The sequence below is a fragment of the Chaetura pelagica genome, unplaced genomic scaffold (genome assembly GCF_000747805.2).
Source record: "Chaetura pelagica isolate M959 unplaced genomic scaffold, ChaPel_1.0 scaffold138, whole genome shotgun sequence".
Lineage (NCBI taxonomy): Eukaryota > Metazoa > Chordata > Aves > Apodiformes > Apodidae > Chaetura > Chaetura pelagica.
Window position 1 is genome coordinate 4,017,120 of NW_009954215.1, and position 13,994 is coordinate 4,031,113.

A 13,994-nucleotide genomic window follows, 5' to 3' on the forward strand; every position below is an offset into this window, starting at 1 on the left:
GTCTGAGCGGCCCTGCCCGGCCCCTTGGAACCGCCGCCGTGGCGCGGCCCAGCTCCCCTCGGGTTCGTTCAGAGCTGCCTGGCAGCTGGGAAGAGTGGAAACGCTTTCATTTTTGAGGTAAAACCCGAGATTTCAAAGATGAGATCTACAAGTTTGAGTATGTTGAAGGAAATGGCGTCCACCCTCCCTTGGTGCAGGTAATCCTTTCGCCACAGACATTACATTGATTCTGATTATTTTTCTGCCCCCCCCCCCGCCCCCTGAGAATAGGTTTATCATAATACTCAGCATTTCTGTTATTTTTCAACCTTTAATAAAAATTCAGTGTGAACTAAACCAGAAGTAAAACCAGTTCCATGGTAAGATACCTCTTTGTTTCTCTATAGGTTCAGCAAACTGAACAAAGTAATTACATAGTCGCTTAAATAAACCGTGCAAGGTATAAAAGACACAGTTGAACATTGCGTTCCACAAGGTCATTTAGAAATAGGTACCCTTAAAGTCATGCCAGAATTACTCTGAAAGAAAGCAGTTGAGTTTTTTGTTTTTCACTTCTGTCATTCTTGCAGTTCCTCTCATCACTTCCAGTTCACGTTTGCTTTCAGTGCCAGTAGTGTCATTCTGGATAGTCCTCATCACCCTCTGCAGTTCATAGCTTACTTGGGGACCCAACTCAGTGCTGTAGGAGCACTGTGTGGAGTGAAGATGCTGTAAGACTGCAGTAGTTAATTATTTAACGCTGCGCTCAAAAAACAAGTGGTGTAAGCAAGGGAGACGTGACCACTATTTCCCCCTGGGCTGGTGGAGTCAGCATGGAGCTCAGTACCACACCTGCTGCCTGGTGCAGACCCTCCTGGTGCCTGGCCTGGAGGGGGCTGCTCCTTGTGAGGGAGGGGAGGCACAACATGGAGGGGGCTGCTCCTTGTGAGGGAGGGGAGGCACAACATGGAGGGGGCTGCTCCTTGTGAGGGAGGGGAGGCACAACATGGAGGGGGCTGCCTCTTTTGAGGGAGGGGAGGCACAACATGGAGGGGGCTGCTTCTTGTGAGGCACAAAATGGAGGTGCTGGCTGTGAGGCCTTGGGGAGCCTGGTGAACAGCCACACCGAGGCCTTCTCAGGCTGGTTCAACATGGAGTTTGAAGATGTGAGTTCATGTGAATGAGGTGTGTGTGCAGACTCCCTTTCCATCCACGCAGAGCTCATCACCATCTTGGGTGTCACCTTTCTTATCTGCATGCGTGGCATTTTAACCCAAGCCTCTCAGGGGCTGAGTAGCTCCTCATGTCCTGTGGACTGGACAGGTAGGAGCAACACAACAAGCTGAGCCATAGCAGCAAACAGAGCATTTTCCAGTCAGCACCAGATAAGTCTCAAACAGCTGTGGGAAATGTTTCCAAACCTTCAGAGAGAATCTGATTTATAATTGAATGCAGGTGTTTTCAGAGAGGCCATGGTGGAAGTGGGCAAGAAAGCAGGATGGGGGAAGGCCCTGCTGTGCTGAGGATTTCCCGCAGCAGGGGCTGAGTAAGAATCAGGCCAAATGTATTAGGATGAGGTATCCAAATACAGTAATTCCTGCTCTTTGTTCTACAGCTGTGAGTTAAAATTCAGCAGTGTGCGTAGATCAGCATTTTAGAGTTACGGTCTCTGTTTGAAGGCTGCAACACAATGAGACAATTTCTGGGAACATCCAGTCAGGATTGAATATATCAAATGGAAAAAAGCCAAGTTCCCCCCTCACTTATGCTATACTACAGCGTGGGTGGGCTGGTGATGAAGGGAAGTTAATGTCTTTATACTACCCACTTAGTGCAAAACATGGAAATTCTTTTAATTGATGGTGTTGTTAGTAAATTAATTTTTTTACCAAATAAGTTATAAAAATGCAGTAACTGTGGATTTTGGCTTGTGTTGCATTAAACCTTTAGACCTGTGTTTATTTAGGACTTAACATAACGGAGATTCTGTTCTGTGATTGGGTGCCTATTTACTGCTGTAATACAAACACTGTTACAAGGAGTGGGCTGTGGAGGGTTATATAGTTGAACAGTGAGTACTTGTTGCAATCAGTGATTATTAAGGAAGGTGTTTCTGTGCCAAACTTTCACTAGGAAGGGAATGAATGTGTGTGTAGAGATTGCTAAAATATAATTCTGCTCAGTGCAACCTCATCTGTAACTTGGCTTTGCTTTTGGTGGAAGTATTTGTGAGAATCTACAAAGAAATAAGTGACAACAGATTAATTTAAATTATTATGTTTCTAATGTACAAATTAACAGGGCAGGATGAAACTTAAATTGTGGTTCCAATTTCATCCCATCTTCTTAATTGTATGTGCAGTAACACCACACCTTGACATTTGCAAAGTGGCATCAGATCACCCTGAGTTTGAAATGTGATTCCTAGCCCATGATTATGTAAAATTAAACTGCTGCATAAGTACATTAGGAATTTGACAGGACAGGTCCTGCATCAAGAGACAAATAATTAACAAGTTTACGAGTGGTTTCTAATTTATTTTTAAAATAATGTAGGAGTAAGAAGTAGTATCTTCCTCACTGTGGTTGTACCTTTTGGTTTGTTGAACCTATTTCAAGGTACTATTTTGAGCATTTTGATCAGCTGCACAGTAGCAGAGCTAACAAAAAGGTATTCTATAAATCACTCTGGGTGTCAGAGCTGACAGCTGTAAATAAATACAGCTGACAGCTCAAATAGCTGTTCCATTGACAGTATGTGGTCTAAATGTGTTAACAAATGTGTAGAGTCAGCAGTTTGGGATTAGTTTAGCAAATAAATTACAAAATAGCGCTGTGATCCAGCAAAAAGCACAATGCCTGTGTATCCCTGGTCTGCAAGCTTTGTTACTGCTGGAACAGGCCTTTGTAGCTCTGTTTGAAAATGCAACACTGCAGCTAGATGCAGGGTCCTGCTGAGGGTATCATTCATCTCTCCCAGATTTCTTCTTAGTGTGATGTCAAGGAATTTGAGCAACTGAGTGTCATGGTGAGTAGAGATGGTTTAATAATGGATGTATTTGCTTTGCAGGATCAGAGATTTTGTAAAGGAAGGTAGTAACTAGTTTTGGTTATGATTAAGGATATGAAGTCACTGAATAACCACAAAAATCTACTTTTGTACAAAACTTGAGTTATTTAGTTGTTATGATTTGTTTAATGTGTTTAGCTGGAATGCCTAGATGTTGTTACTAGCTTGGATCTGTAGTACATATGAAGGAAAAGCTAGGAAGAGAGGATGAAGAAGAGGCTAGACAGTTAAAATATTTCAGCTCTGAAGATAAATTATAGTAATACTTTAATTATTTCTTTCTGAGCCCAGCAAGAAATGAGAGAGAGAGAATTAAGTGAAGAATTATGTTACAGTGTGACATATTTAAGGCCTGATGGTTTTTATGCTTAGAGGTTGAATAAAGCCACTATTTATTCTTTGATATTTGAATTTTAACAATTCACAGAGAGGGTCAGATGGCATAAAGTATTGTGGGGTAAATAGTGTGAACATGAAACAGAATTGTGGAGACCTGTATTTTAATGAAATCACAAGTATTTTGGTGGGTTTTTAAATGTCTTTCTGTAGTTGTGTCTAGTGAATAATTTTAGTATACAATGTACAAGTGGTGATTCTAGTAACTAGTTGCAACTTTTGTTGGAATCTGGAAGCATGATTGTCAGTAATAGCTGATTTCTCTATGCAGCCTCTCATGTCAGATCATTGTAGTGAGAGCTGTTTATAATTAAGTTTTTGTTTCCATCCTCTTCATTCAATATTCAGTTATAAAAAGTGGCTGCTCATTCCCGTCAGTGAGCACCCGTAACCACATGTTAAATGATGGTTAAATATGATAAATATCTTTAGTTTTTCCTTCTGTGTCAATCAATAAAGCCCATCCCAGGAACATTCTCAGTTACAAATCCCTACTTGAAACAATTGGAATTCTGTCTACTGTGTCTCTAAGGGGATGGCACTTGGTGTTAGGTCATGGAACAGGCAGGTAACTCTGTCAATGTGTAAACCCAGTTTGAGTTATCACTATCATATGTTTTACAAGAACATTCAAAAGTCTGATTAAGCATTTCAAGGATTCCAGGAAAGCGACAAGTTGTTTTAACTTAAAAAGTTTCTTCCACTCCAGAAATTCTAAATGTCAACAAGTTTTCATTTACTTAAAATTTCTCCCTCAGAGAACAGTAATCTACTGGAGTGGCTGCTGTACTATTAAGGTTTTTTACTGTACTTTTTTTCCTAATGGAAATGCCTGGAAAGGTTCCTTTAATGCTTTGGATGTTAGAGAGATCTCAAAATACCTGCAGTACATTAAGTGGGTAGTATTTTTTCTGTTTGGTGCTGTAGGACACAACTTGTATATGATAATAAGCTACGAACAATCCACACATGTTTTGAATAAGTGATGATGAACAAGATTTTTCCAAAGCCTTTGCATACAAACTAGTTAAAAGAAGTGCTTCCCTAATTGTTGTTGCTTGCCACTTGATTGGACCCAAGTACGTTTTGTAGTGCAGGTGTTTTATAGAAACTTCAGATGCAGACAGCAGTGATGTATCCTTCTTTCTGGGAAATCAAGAAAGTTTTAAATTCACTCACAGATTTGTTTTGGCCAGGGCACTGCACAAATCTTCTGACTGCTGTCTGTCCAGTGACTTGCTTCAGCAATGTGTTGCATCTTAGTGGAGAATAGCAGAATTTGTGCTTTGCTTCTGGGCTTCTTTGTCTAGGTCTGTGGTGCAAAGGCTGAGACACTGCGAGGAGCTAGAGTTCAGAGTGCAGCAGCAACTGGAAAATTATTGTACGTGCATTTGCCTGCCTGATGTAATATGATTACTCAAGGTCAGAACACTTAATTGTAAATGGAGAGCAATTTGTTTGTTACTTACACGTGAACTAGTCCAAGACCCTTCTGTCATCAGACTGGTTTCATTGCCAACTTTATTTGTTGTGAATATCCTTGACATCCATCCTATACTATGAATCTCCATGGGTCAGATCCTCAGCTTCTGTAAATCTGAGTAGCTCTGTTTAAGTCATTGGTAGTGATTTATGCCAGATGAGCACATTTCTTAGTGTTAAGAGATATAATTAAAATCCAATGTTCATTTTTCATCAGTTCGTGTTATTTTTTTGCACAATAACAAGAAAAATGGGCTAACCATATCAAATTCTTATGTGTACTCAGTATACCAGTTTACAAAAATCTTGGATGTCAAATTAAGCTACTTGAAAAAATGGGACAAAAGCTCTGCTTTCAGCTATCAACTGTTAAGAAACGTAGTTTAATATATACTTTTTTTTTAATAGACAGTAGATACTTCTTATCAGGTTCTACAGTACTTGGTTCCCTAAAGAATAGACAGCTGCAGAGAAGACAGAGATGAGTACTAAGGGATGAATCATTCTACCATTCTACCATTAGTCCAACTATCTGGGGTGTCTTGAAGGATGGCACTCCATGGCATTTTCTTTTGCACTGAGTCAAGGAGAAATTTAATTTATTTAGCTGCTTTTGCTTTGAACATGTTTGAGGCAAACAGGAATTTTTCAATTACTGTTTTAGGAGGTTTGCAAAATGCATGTAGAGAGAGAGAAAAGGACCTAGTAAAGTTTCAGCCATACGGACTCTGTCTTTGGGATTTTGGTGCTCTGAAACATATTTAACCCTTCTTGCAAATGCAGTCACATTCTTCAGTCTCTTCTACAAGATGAATTCTCATAAAGAATTCAGCTCTGCTGTTGGTGTTCTGCACAATTACCAGTATTTATAGAAGCTTTTGAAAGCAAAGAATGCAGTCAATTTTACATGTAGTCATTTGCAGCAGAGTAAGAAATGCTTGAAATTCCAGTGACTCTAGACCATTCACTTTGCTGAAAGGGCTTCTGTTTTGTTCTAGTTGACTCCCACAAGCTGCATGTTTGTGAACTGAAGTATATAGTGCTTGTTGAAGTTGAGAAAACAATATATAAACACTCCATCAGGGCATCTGAACATCACTCTTTTCTAATGGATGAATTGTTTCTTCATAGCATATTTCTTCAGCATCCTCGAGATGGATGCTCTTGTGAAGCACATTTTGAATAGAGCAGAAGTACAGAAACACTGAGTACACTGAAGGTTTCTCAACATGCATTTCTACAAATTCTTTCTCCATGCTTAGTTCTCCCTATTGAGGAAGCTAGAAAATACCACCCAGAAGATATCTTTTGCTTCATCTCTGCTTTTTAAAGCCTCACAGTTACCTGAAATACCAAGTTCACATAGGCTTTCCTTTTAGCTCTTTCTGCAAAAAAGCATGTGGTTTTTACTTTCTTGTTCTCTTAACTGGCTAATGGAAAAACACCAGTTTGAAACACTTCTTAAGCAAAATCATATGACTGCTTTTAATTTGGGAGTCATTGAGAGATTTTATCTTCACCTAACTCACAACTGGATCTGAGTGTTTTGAGAATTTTGAGCTTAATCCAGAAAGCCTATTGTAAACAGGACTCCTGCTGATTTCAAAAGGTGTGCCATATATGATAAGATCTGATAAGGTCTGATAAGATCATGATCTTGGAATGATTAACACTTTTAGTTTAAGAATTCACATGTTTCAGTTTAGCAGTCAGAAAAACAGACACAAGTCACTGTATATAATTAATTTTTATTGGATATTTTTAAGGGAAGTGTCTGCTAAGGTAGAGTTTAGAACATGGTAAATGGTCCACACAACAAAAAAAATCACTAAGCTGTGTTTCATTATGTTGCTAGGGCAATGAACAAGTAACAGACACTGTCAAGATAAATAAAGGACTTCAGATTTTCAAGGTTTTGGAGCATCTTGTGGAGATTCATTCCGATACTGTTTTGTTTGATCCTTTTGAATGTCTAAGACTGCACCATTTCCTGGAATTCTGCAAAAGACAAGAGAATATTCACAGTAGAAATAATAAAATGAAAGGATTAGGAGTTTGTTAAGAGCTTTAGAACAGGAATAGGCAGAAAACAATGGATGACCAGAGGAGAAGAAACTTGTATGGAAGAACGACATTGTCTGAACTTCCTATTGTCAACAACAGCTGGAAGGCAGTGTTTTGCTGACACTTGTAAGGAATAATAAAATGTTCAAGGTAGTTTTTGCCTTCTCTCTGCATAATACTGATCTTGGGGGAAAAAAAATAATAAAAATGGAATGGCTAGAATGGAATTTGAATAAGAATTTTAAAGCTGAAGTAAAATATCTAAATGTGGGTCTATGAGTCTTACTAGCTGTTTGTAATGCTTCAGCAGTTGAGAAATGTTGATTTAGGGCACAGTCTAAAGCCAAAATCATAGTGCAATTCCATGTGGTGTGATACTGAAGATACTGTTATTTGGAAGTTTTTTTAAATGTTTGGCTTCTGTGAGTTAGAATATCTGATCAGTCCTGTTCCTGAACAACTGTATTATTATATAGATATCTTCATAAATCATGTGTGTTTATTCTGGCCCATTTCCTAAGGAACTGGATTTAATTCCTTCCAAAGAAAGAAACAGAAGATTTCTGTCCTCTTAGCACAGCGAGCTAGGGAATCTGCACACCAGCACATTCCCTGCGTGCTATTCCCTAAGCCCCTTTCATGCTTGCCTAGGCAGCTTGCTTTTCTCGAGGGGCAAGTTGCCATCAGCTGCAAGCCTTTTGTGTGAGTGTGAGTGTCTGCTTCCCCTTCAAAATGGGACACAGAAATATGGAATTATGAGATCATGAGGTTTCTGCACTGAGCAGCCATTAAAACACACTGGTATTTCCATGGGCTGAGTGCAATGTGCTGCTCCCTAAACCAGCTGCTGCTTCCTATCTGGCCCGGTCCTTAGCTTGCCACTGAAGATAAATAGTATCCGTCTCCATGCACAGAGCCTGTGTGGGATCTTGTGTTGGGGTAGTGACACTTGATCATTCTCCTTATCAGGCATAACAAATACTGAACTCCATGCTGCTCTTGTGTACTGTGAATGACATCATGAACTAGTGGAATTTCTGTTGGGAAACAACTGCTGTAAATGAGCTGATGTCTATGCTGTTGATTTTCCTATGTAGAGCTAGTTCTTTTGTCCTTGATTTTACATTTGTGTATTACCAGTGATGCTAGTGCTTCTTTACATTAGAGTAAGTAGGAGGAGAAATAAGGGACAGATCCTTTGAAAACAACTGGAAATTTGTGAATGAGAAAGTTCTTTAGGGCAGCCTTGGTGTTTGTTGTTTTTTTTTTACTTGCATGTGCAAAAGGAATTACAGAGATGATCCTGGAAGATCAGGGACTGTTCCTGCCCTTGAACAGGTTGCTACTCAAGGGTTTCAGTAAAATCACTAGAAGTACATTAATGTGCCATCAACATAAAAGAGAATCACCTATAATTTACAACACACCCTGAGCAGCCTTATTCTGTATATAAATAAGTTAATACCTTCAGCCCCAATTTTACCGTCCCCATCGTGATCTGCAGTGGCCAGGAAGGTCTTGGTTTCTGAGCTGGTTAACACTCTGGCTCCACACTCAAACCTCTGAAGGAAATACCTGGGAAGGAAACAACTTTTATTATGGTTTTCACAGAATAGTATTCTTTTATGCTGGCTGTATAATCAAACTGATAGCTGTCTATAAACAAATTATTCACCAGGATAGCCAAGTTCTCCAAACACTGCTTTGTGTGACAAGCTACATCTTAGCCATACACGTTTCTGCTTTGCAAGTCCAGCCTGGATGAAATTGATTCTACTCACTACCAAAATCTAGCCCCAGGGAATACTGACCATTAAAAGTAGATATTTACTAATTTGCTTTTCTCTATAGGGATTATCGACTTAAATACAGATTTCACAATCTGCTGTTTTAGCAATGTTTGGCATAAGTTGTGCTCATATTTACTGAACAGTTCTGGAAAGAAAAAAGAAAAGTGCTGTTTTTTGGTTAGTCTCTGAACAGTTAACACAGAAAATCCTTACTTGAGCTCATCTTCCTCAATAAAGCCACTTTGATCATTGTCAAGAATCCTGAAGATCTCCTTGAGCTGGCTGCTGCTCTTTTTAGACATCCCACTGATCTGAAAGAATTTTTTGGGACTAAAGGAATCTGGAGCTGAAAATAAATTAATAAATATATTAAACCCAGATAAGTAAATTCACTGTTCCTAGATGGTCTGCGAATGCTGCTTTGTTACATTTTAATTGTTCTAAACATGAAGGACAGATAAAGCCTGTCAAAGTGTGAATTTTGCCATGCTGCACCATACACTCTTAAAGAAAAAACAGTTACATGGGTATAAGTTACAAACTGACAGTATAAACCAGTCATGCACAAATACAGAGATTACAGAAATCTGTCTACAGTAGGCACTTGTTCAGTATTCCTTTGGGACTTAAATAAACTTGCCATGTGTTAAACAAAATAATAGGTTTTGAGAACTGAAATTGTTTTCTCACCTTGGCAGTCCCGCAGAGCAGCAGCAATATCAGAGGGGCTTAGAAGGTCTGTAAGGCTCATTTTAAACCTGTGCAAAATAGTATATTGCAAACAGATTTTTGCAATGCAAATGCATCTTAGAACAAATTGATTTTTCTGTATTTTGAAGAATACTATATAGCTAACAGTACTTCTAAGGTTATTAATACTTGTAATCTAATTGATCAAACCAGCATCACTGCTATTCCTAAACAAACTAGAAGATTTAGTACATTAGCTCCTTTAAAATAGCAGTACTGAAGTTAACACTTTTTAATGAGATGGGTTACATAAATTATGTGAGTTGACAATCAGTTTTTTATCCTTTATCTGCATCCTGTTTAAGTATAGCACATTTTTAAACTCTATGTAGCCATTAATCTAATAATCAGCCTTACTTGAATGCATGGCATCTGGCAATACAAATAACATTATATGCAGTGGAAAAAAGAAAGTCAAGAAGACTTGCTTCTGTTTTGTCCCCCAGCAGCTCTGAAGAATAAAAAGAAAACTGATACTTATCTATACAAGGTCCATCCATATGTCATTCCAGCAATTAAAATAAAAACTACTGGTGCAGCTCTGCACAGTAATTTAATTTAATTAATCTCAAGTCAGTTGCTCACCTTTATAGTTTTCTCAGCTTGGTAAAGGAAAAATAGCTGAGGAGGTATCAGGCAAAATAATAATGTTGGCTTTGGCTTGCCACTCTGGCTTATAAAGGATTCAAAAGGTGACAATAACCACTACTTAGGTTACTGTTTCATGGATCAAATGTTTGATTTGAGACCTAGCTCAAATTTCTTCCTTAACTAATTAAACTTTTCTTTCTATTTATATCCTAAGATAATATGGACAGGAAGAACAGTTTTTTAATAAATCCACATGTACTTAATAAAGTGCAACTCGGTCATCAAAACGTAGCCTTTCAGCCTCCAAGTGCACTAAAGATTTTCAGTTAATCTCTGGGCCTTAAAGTCTCTCACTGGAAGATGACTCCAGCAGTCAAATCCTTAGTGAAATAAACTAGTTTGGTTTCCCTAAATCTGTTGATCCTTTGGAATGTATAAAGGAAGCTGGAGATGAAAGATCAGAGGTGACAATGTGTCATTCTGACAAAGATAACTTGTCAATGGGATGGAGGTAAGTGTGCTGTAATTTGGGGTGATCTTTCTACAGAAAGCTTCATTTCATATTTCCTGACCATTTTCTAAATTACAGTGCTGTCCCTGATCAGGGCTAGAACAGAAACCAATGCCTTTAGTGACAGCAAAACTCTGCAGCTAGGTAAAGCTGAATAAGAGAATCTTGTCTGTGTTCCTTGGAGGATTAAGTATAACTAGATGGCCTGCCTAATGATCTATTTTGAATATTTTAAATTACATGAAATCAATAATAGACTTACTTGAAGTAGGAGTCAGACTTGGTTAGTGTGGAGACAGATTTATATACATTTTACATCACACACCCTCACAATCTAGTGCCTTAATATGAAATGAAAATTGTAGGTATAAATAAGTGGGGCTTTATTGGATGTATCAAGAGCATTCGTTTTGGATTAAAAAAAAATAAAAAAATTGGGAAGAGCAGATGAGAGGTTTTCCTTCTCAGACAAAAGTCTCTTTCCATCTTTAAGGGGGTTTATGTGGACAAAATTATAGGGTGATGATGAAAAAAACCTACATGTATTTTGGTTAGAGTTTATTGCATTGCAGGCTATTATGGTATCTAAAGTAATGTTTTCTTAATACATGAGCATTGTTAGAAAAGTTAGATGTTAGAAAAGTTTCTAAAGTTAGAAATTATACTGTGGAATATAATTTGTGTGTGAACTAACGGACTACAGTGGGTTTACTCCTGATTTGTTTAGTGACAGTAAGAATGAAGTATCGAGCCCAATAACTGTTCCCTAGAACCTGTTTGTCTGAATTTGGATAGAGAAATACAACAACAACAACAAAAAGCAGGTATCATTTAATGGTGCTTTCACCTTTTTTGCTCTCTCTTTTATACACAAAAGAAGGTGGCATAAATCACGAATAATCAGACTTTAATCCCAAATATCAGTTGTCTGGTGATGAAAGAATTATCTTTTCTGTCTCTTTCAGTAGGAAAGCTGTTTACAGTAATCTGGAGGAACACTTTCCTATTAAACCTAAGAACTGTGAGCTGTTATAAATTAGTACTGTCTGATCAAAACAACTTAAACAGTGCTGATTTGTACAAGTTGAAGAACTGATCTCAGGTCTTTTGGTGTTCTTTCCATCTCTGTTCTTCATTCAGTGCTATATATTTGTATTGCCTTCTGTCTGAGATTTATGTGGTGATATGATCTAGCAGACAGTGGCAGTGGGAATGAAGCGCTTCCCGCAGTCATTCTGGAATAGCTTTCATCCTTGTTTGTACTTTTTTGCACTCTATTGTGAATGTTCTCCTTTATGATCACCTCAAGTTGATGTGAGTTTTAACAGAAGTTTTTTTTACTGATTCCTGTTTTAATTTACTGCCAAGATGTTTCTTCAGTAAGGCTTTTCTTAGGCCTCTGTGGTAGTGTTACTTTATAGTGGGTTTCCTTTATTTCTGCTTGCTCCTGCTCACTGCTCATTGAAATGATTGCTTCATTTACATTTTTGACTTGTCATACAAGGCTAATTATTAAAAACTAATGAGAACAAGGAAATTGAAATGAAGTAGAGGAAAATGACAGGATCGAGGCGACAATATAATACTCAAGCTTAAAGCATGTCTACAATTAATTCAGGCATTGTATTAAAATATAAGCACCAAATGCTCCAGGAATGGGTGCTTCTGCCCTCTGCTGTGGCACACCAGGTGCTGAACTGTTTTTACAGGTATTCAACAGTGGTAAAGCAGTGAGAATTAGTATTATATTAAAATATGATCTCAAATAAAAGTGAGCTACTTGCTACAATAACTTCACTATTATTGCTTACGAAGGGATCTTTTAATGTTTGGAATTCAACACTGACAACAGAAGTGATGCTAATCCTGGCTGAAAGATGGTTTACAAAAGCTTAAAAGAGCTGAATTTCAGAATCAAGTTGATGTCACTGTATATTGATACAGGTGGGAATCTAGGGTTACTGGGCTTTATTTATTTATTAATGACACTTCATCTGAAGTACAGGTTTCCCTCCACTACAATTAGAATGAAATAATCAAGCATGAGTATGTTATACAAAGGGATGTTTTACTTAGTTAATCTGTTTTACCACTGAATTATCTGCCTGTTTTCTTTACTTCTGGAGTATAACTTAGTGTTAACTTAGACGATTGTAATCATTTTAGGAGTTCAACAACTGAGGTCTATAAAAGAAAGTTTCTAAAAGATACTATGCAAGAGGTGCAATGCTATAAAGAAAAAAACTAATAATTCAACCAGAAGAACAGCTGCTAGGTAATGGGCAGTTGGCAACACTGCAAAATCTGGTACGGAGCAGTTTCCAGGAATGGTTAGCACTTGTTTCTATGAAGGTCAAGAAAAAATGTTAGGGTTTTTTTGTTTTTTTTTTTATTGTTTGCTTGTTTTCTACTCTATCAGGGACACCTGAAAGTGCTATTGAGTTGGTTTATGTGCTTGTATAACTTTACTTCCATTGTTTTCCTCCAAGGTGTCTTTATGCACAAGAATATTAAAGCCATTTTTTTCTTGTTTCATACTTCCAGAATGAAACTTGAAGGTGTAGTTCTGAGAAATACAGACTATTCATATTGATAAATTCTTGCTAGGAGCCCAAACATACAAAACAACTGTTTTCAAATCAAGTACCATTGCCTGCTCTAATATGCACAGGAAATTTGTGTTTTGGTAAATCATGGACAGGTTGTGGACTAGTCTTGTACTCTTTGTGTTCTGTTTGGTATAAAGTACAGAGTTAATTAGCAGTGGCAATCAACCAAAGACAGGACGTAAAGCAGATGCAAAAGAAACATCATCAGTTGTCTCAGATGGGATCAGAGGAGAGGTGTTAACCTGAGACCAACTACAATAGTGTAAAGAGATGCTGCAGCAGCTGTTCCAAAACCCATACAACTCCATCTTTCAGCCCTGGTTGTGTCAGGGCCAGAACAAATGTATCGTGATCCTGGGTAATAGATTCTGCCTTTGTAATGAGTTTGCAAGCACCTAAAAGAGATACTCAGAAGTACTCAGTAATCTATGTGGTTGATCGTTGAAGTTGGTATCTCAATGGTGATGGCAGAGAGTCATAGTGTGAATATAATTACAATAATTGAACAGAGCCTTTACAAAAAAATTATTTATATCCTGCCACTTCAGGTTGTCTCTTAAGGCACATGCTTTAATCATGCAGAAATGATTACAGAATCCAGTTTTAATGGTTGCTTGGGCCATAGTTGTTTACTGTGTTTAACAGAGAGATTTAAGAATGTGGTTTAGTGTTCAATGTTTTTGGTACCATGCATTATTACAATCAAGGATGAAATCCAGGGCTTGGAATCCTCAGTGACAAAGCTTTCTTTC

General features: G+C 37.9%; 1 protein-coding gene across 1 annotated transcript; it reads right to left on the reverse strand.

Moving 5' to 3' along the window:
• Positions 1–6,899: 6,899 nt before the first annotated feature.
• LOC104393736 (parvalbumin, thymic CPV3) lies at positions 6,900–9,537 on the reverse strand. Its single transcript, XM_010003253.1, has 4 exons — positions 9,472–9,537; positions 8,995–9,127; positions 8,457–8,566; positions 6,900–6,925 (listed from the first exon to the last, which is right to left on the reverse strand). Exons 1-4 carry the CDS (start codon positions 9,530–9,532, stop codon positions 6,900–6,902), a joined length of 330 nt encoding a protein of 109 aa, XP_010001555.1. The 5' UTR covers positions 9,533–9,537.
• Positions 9,538–13,994: the final 4,457 nt, after the last annotated feature.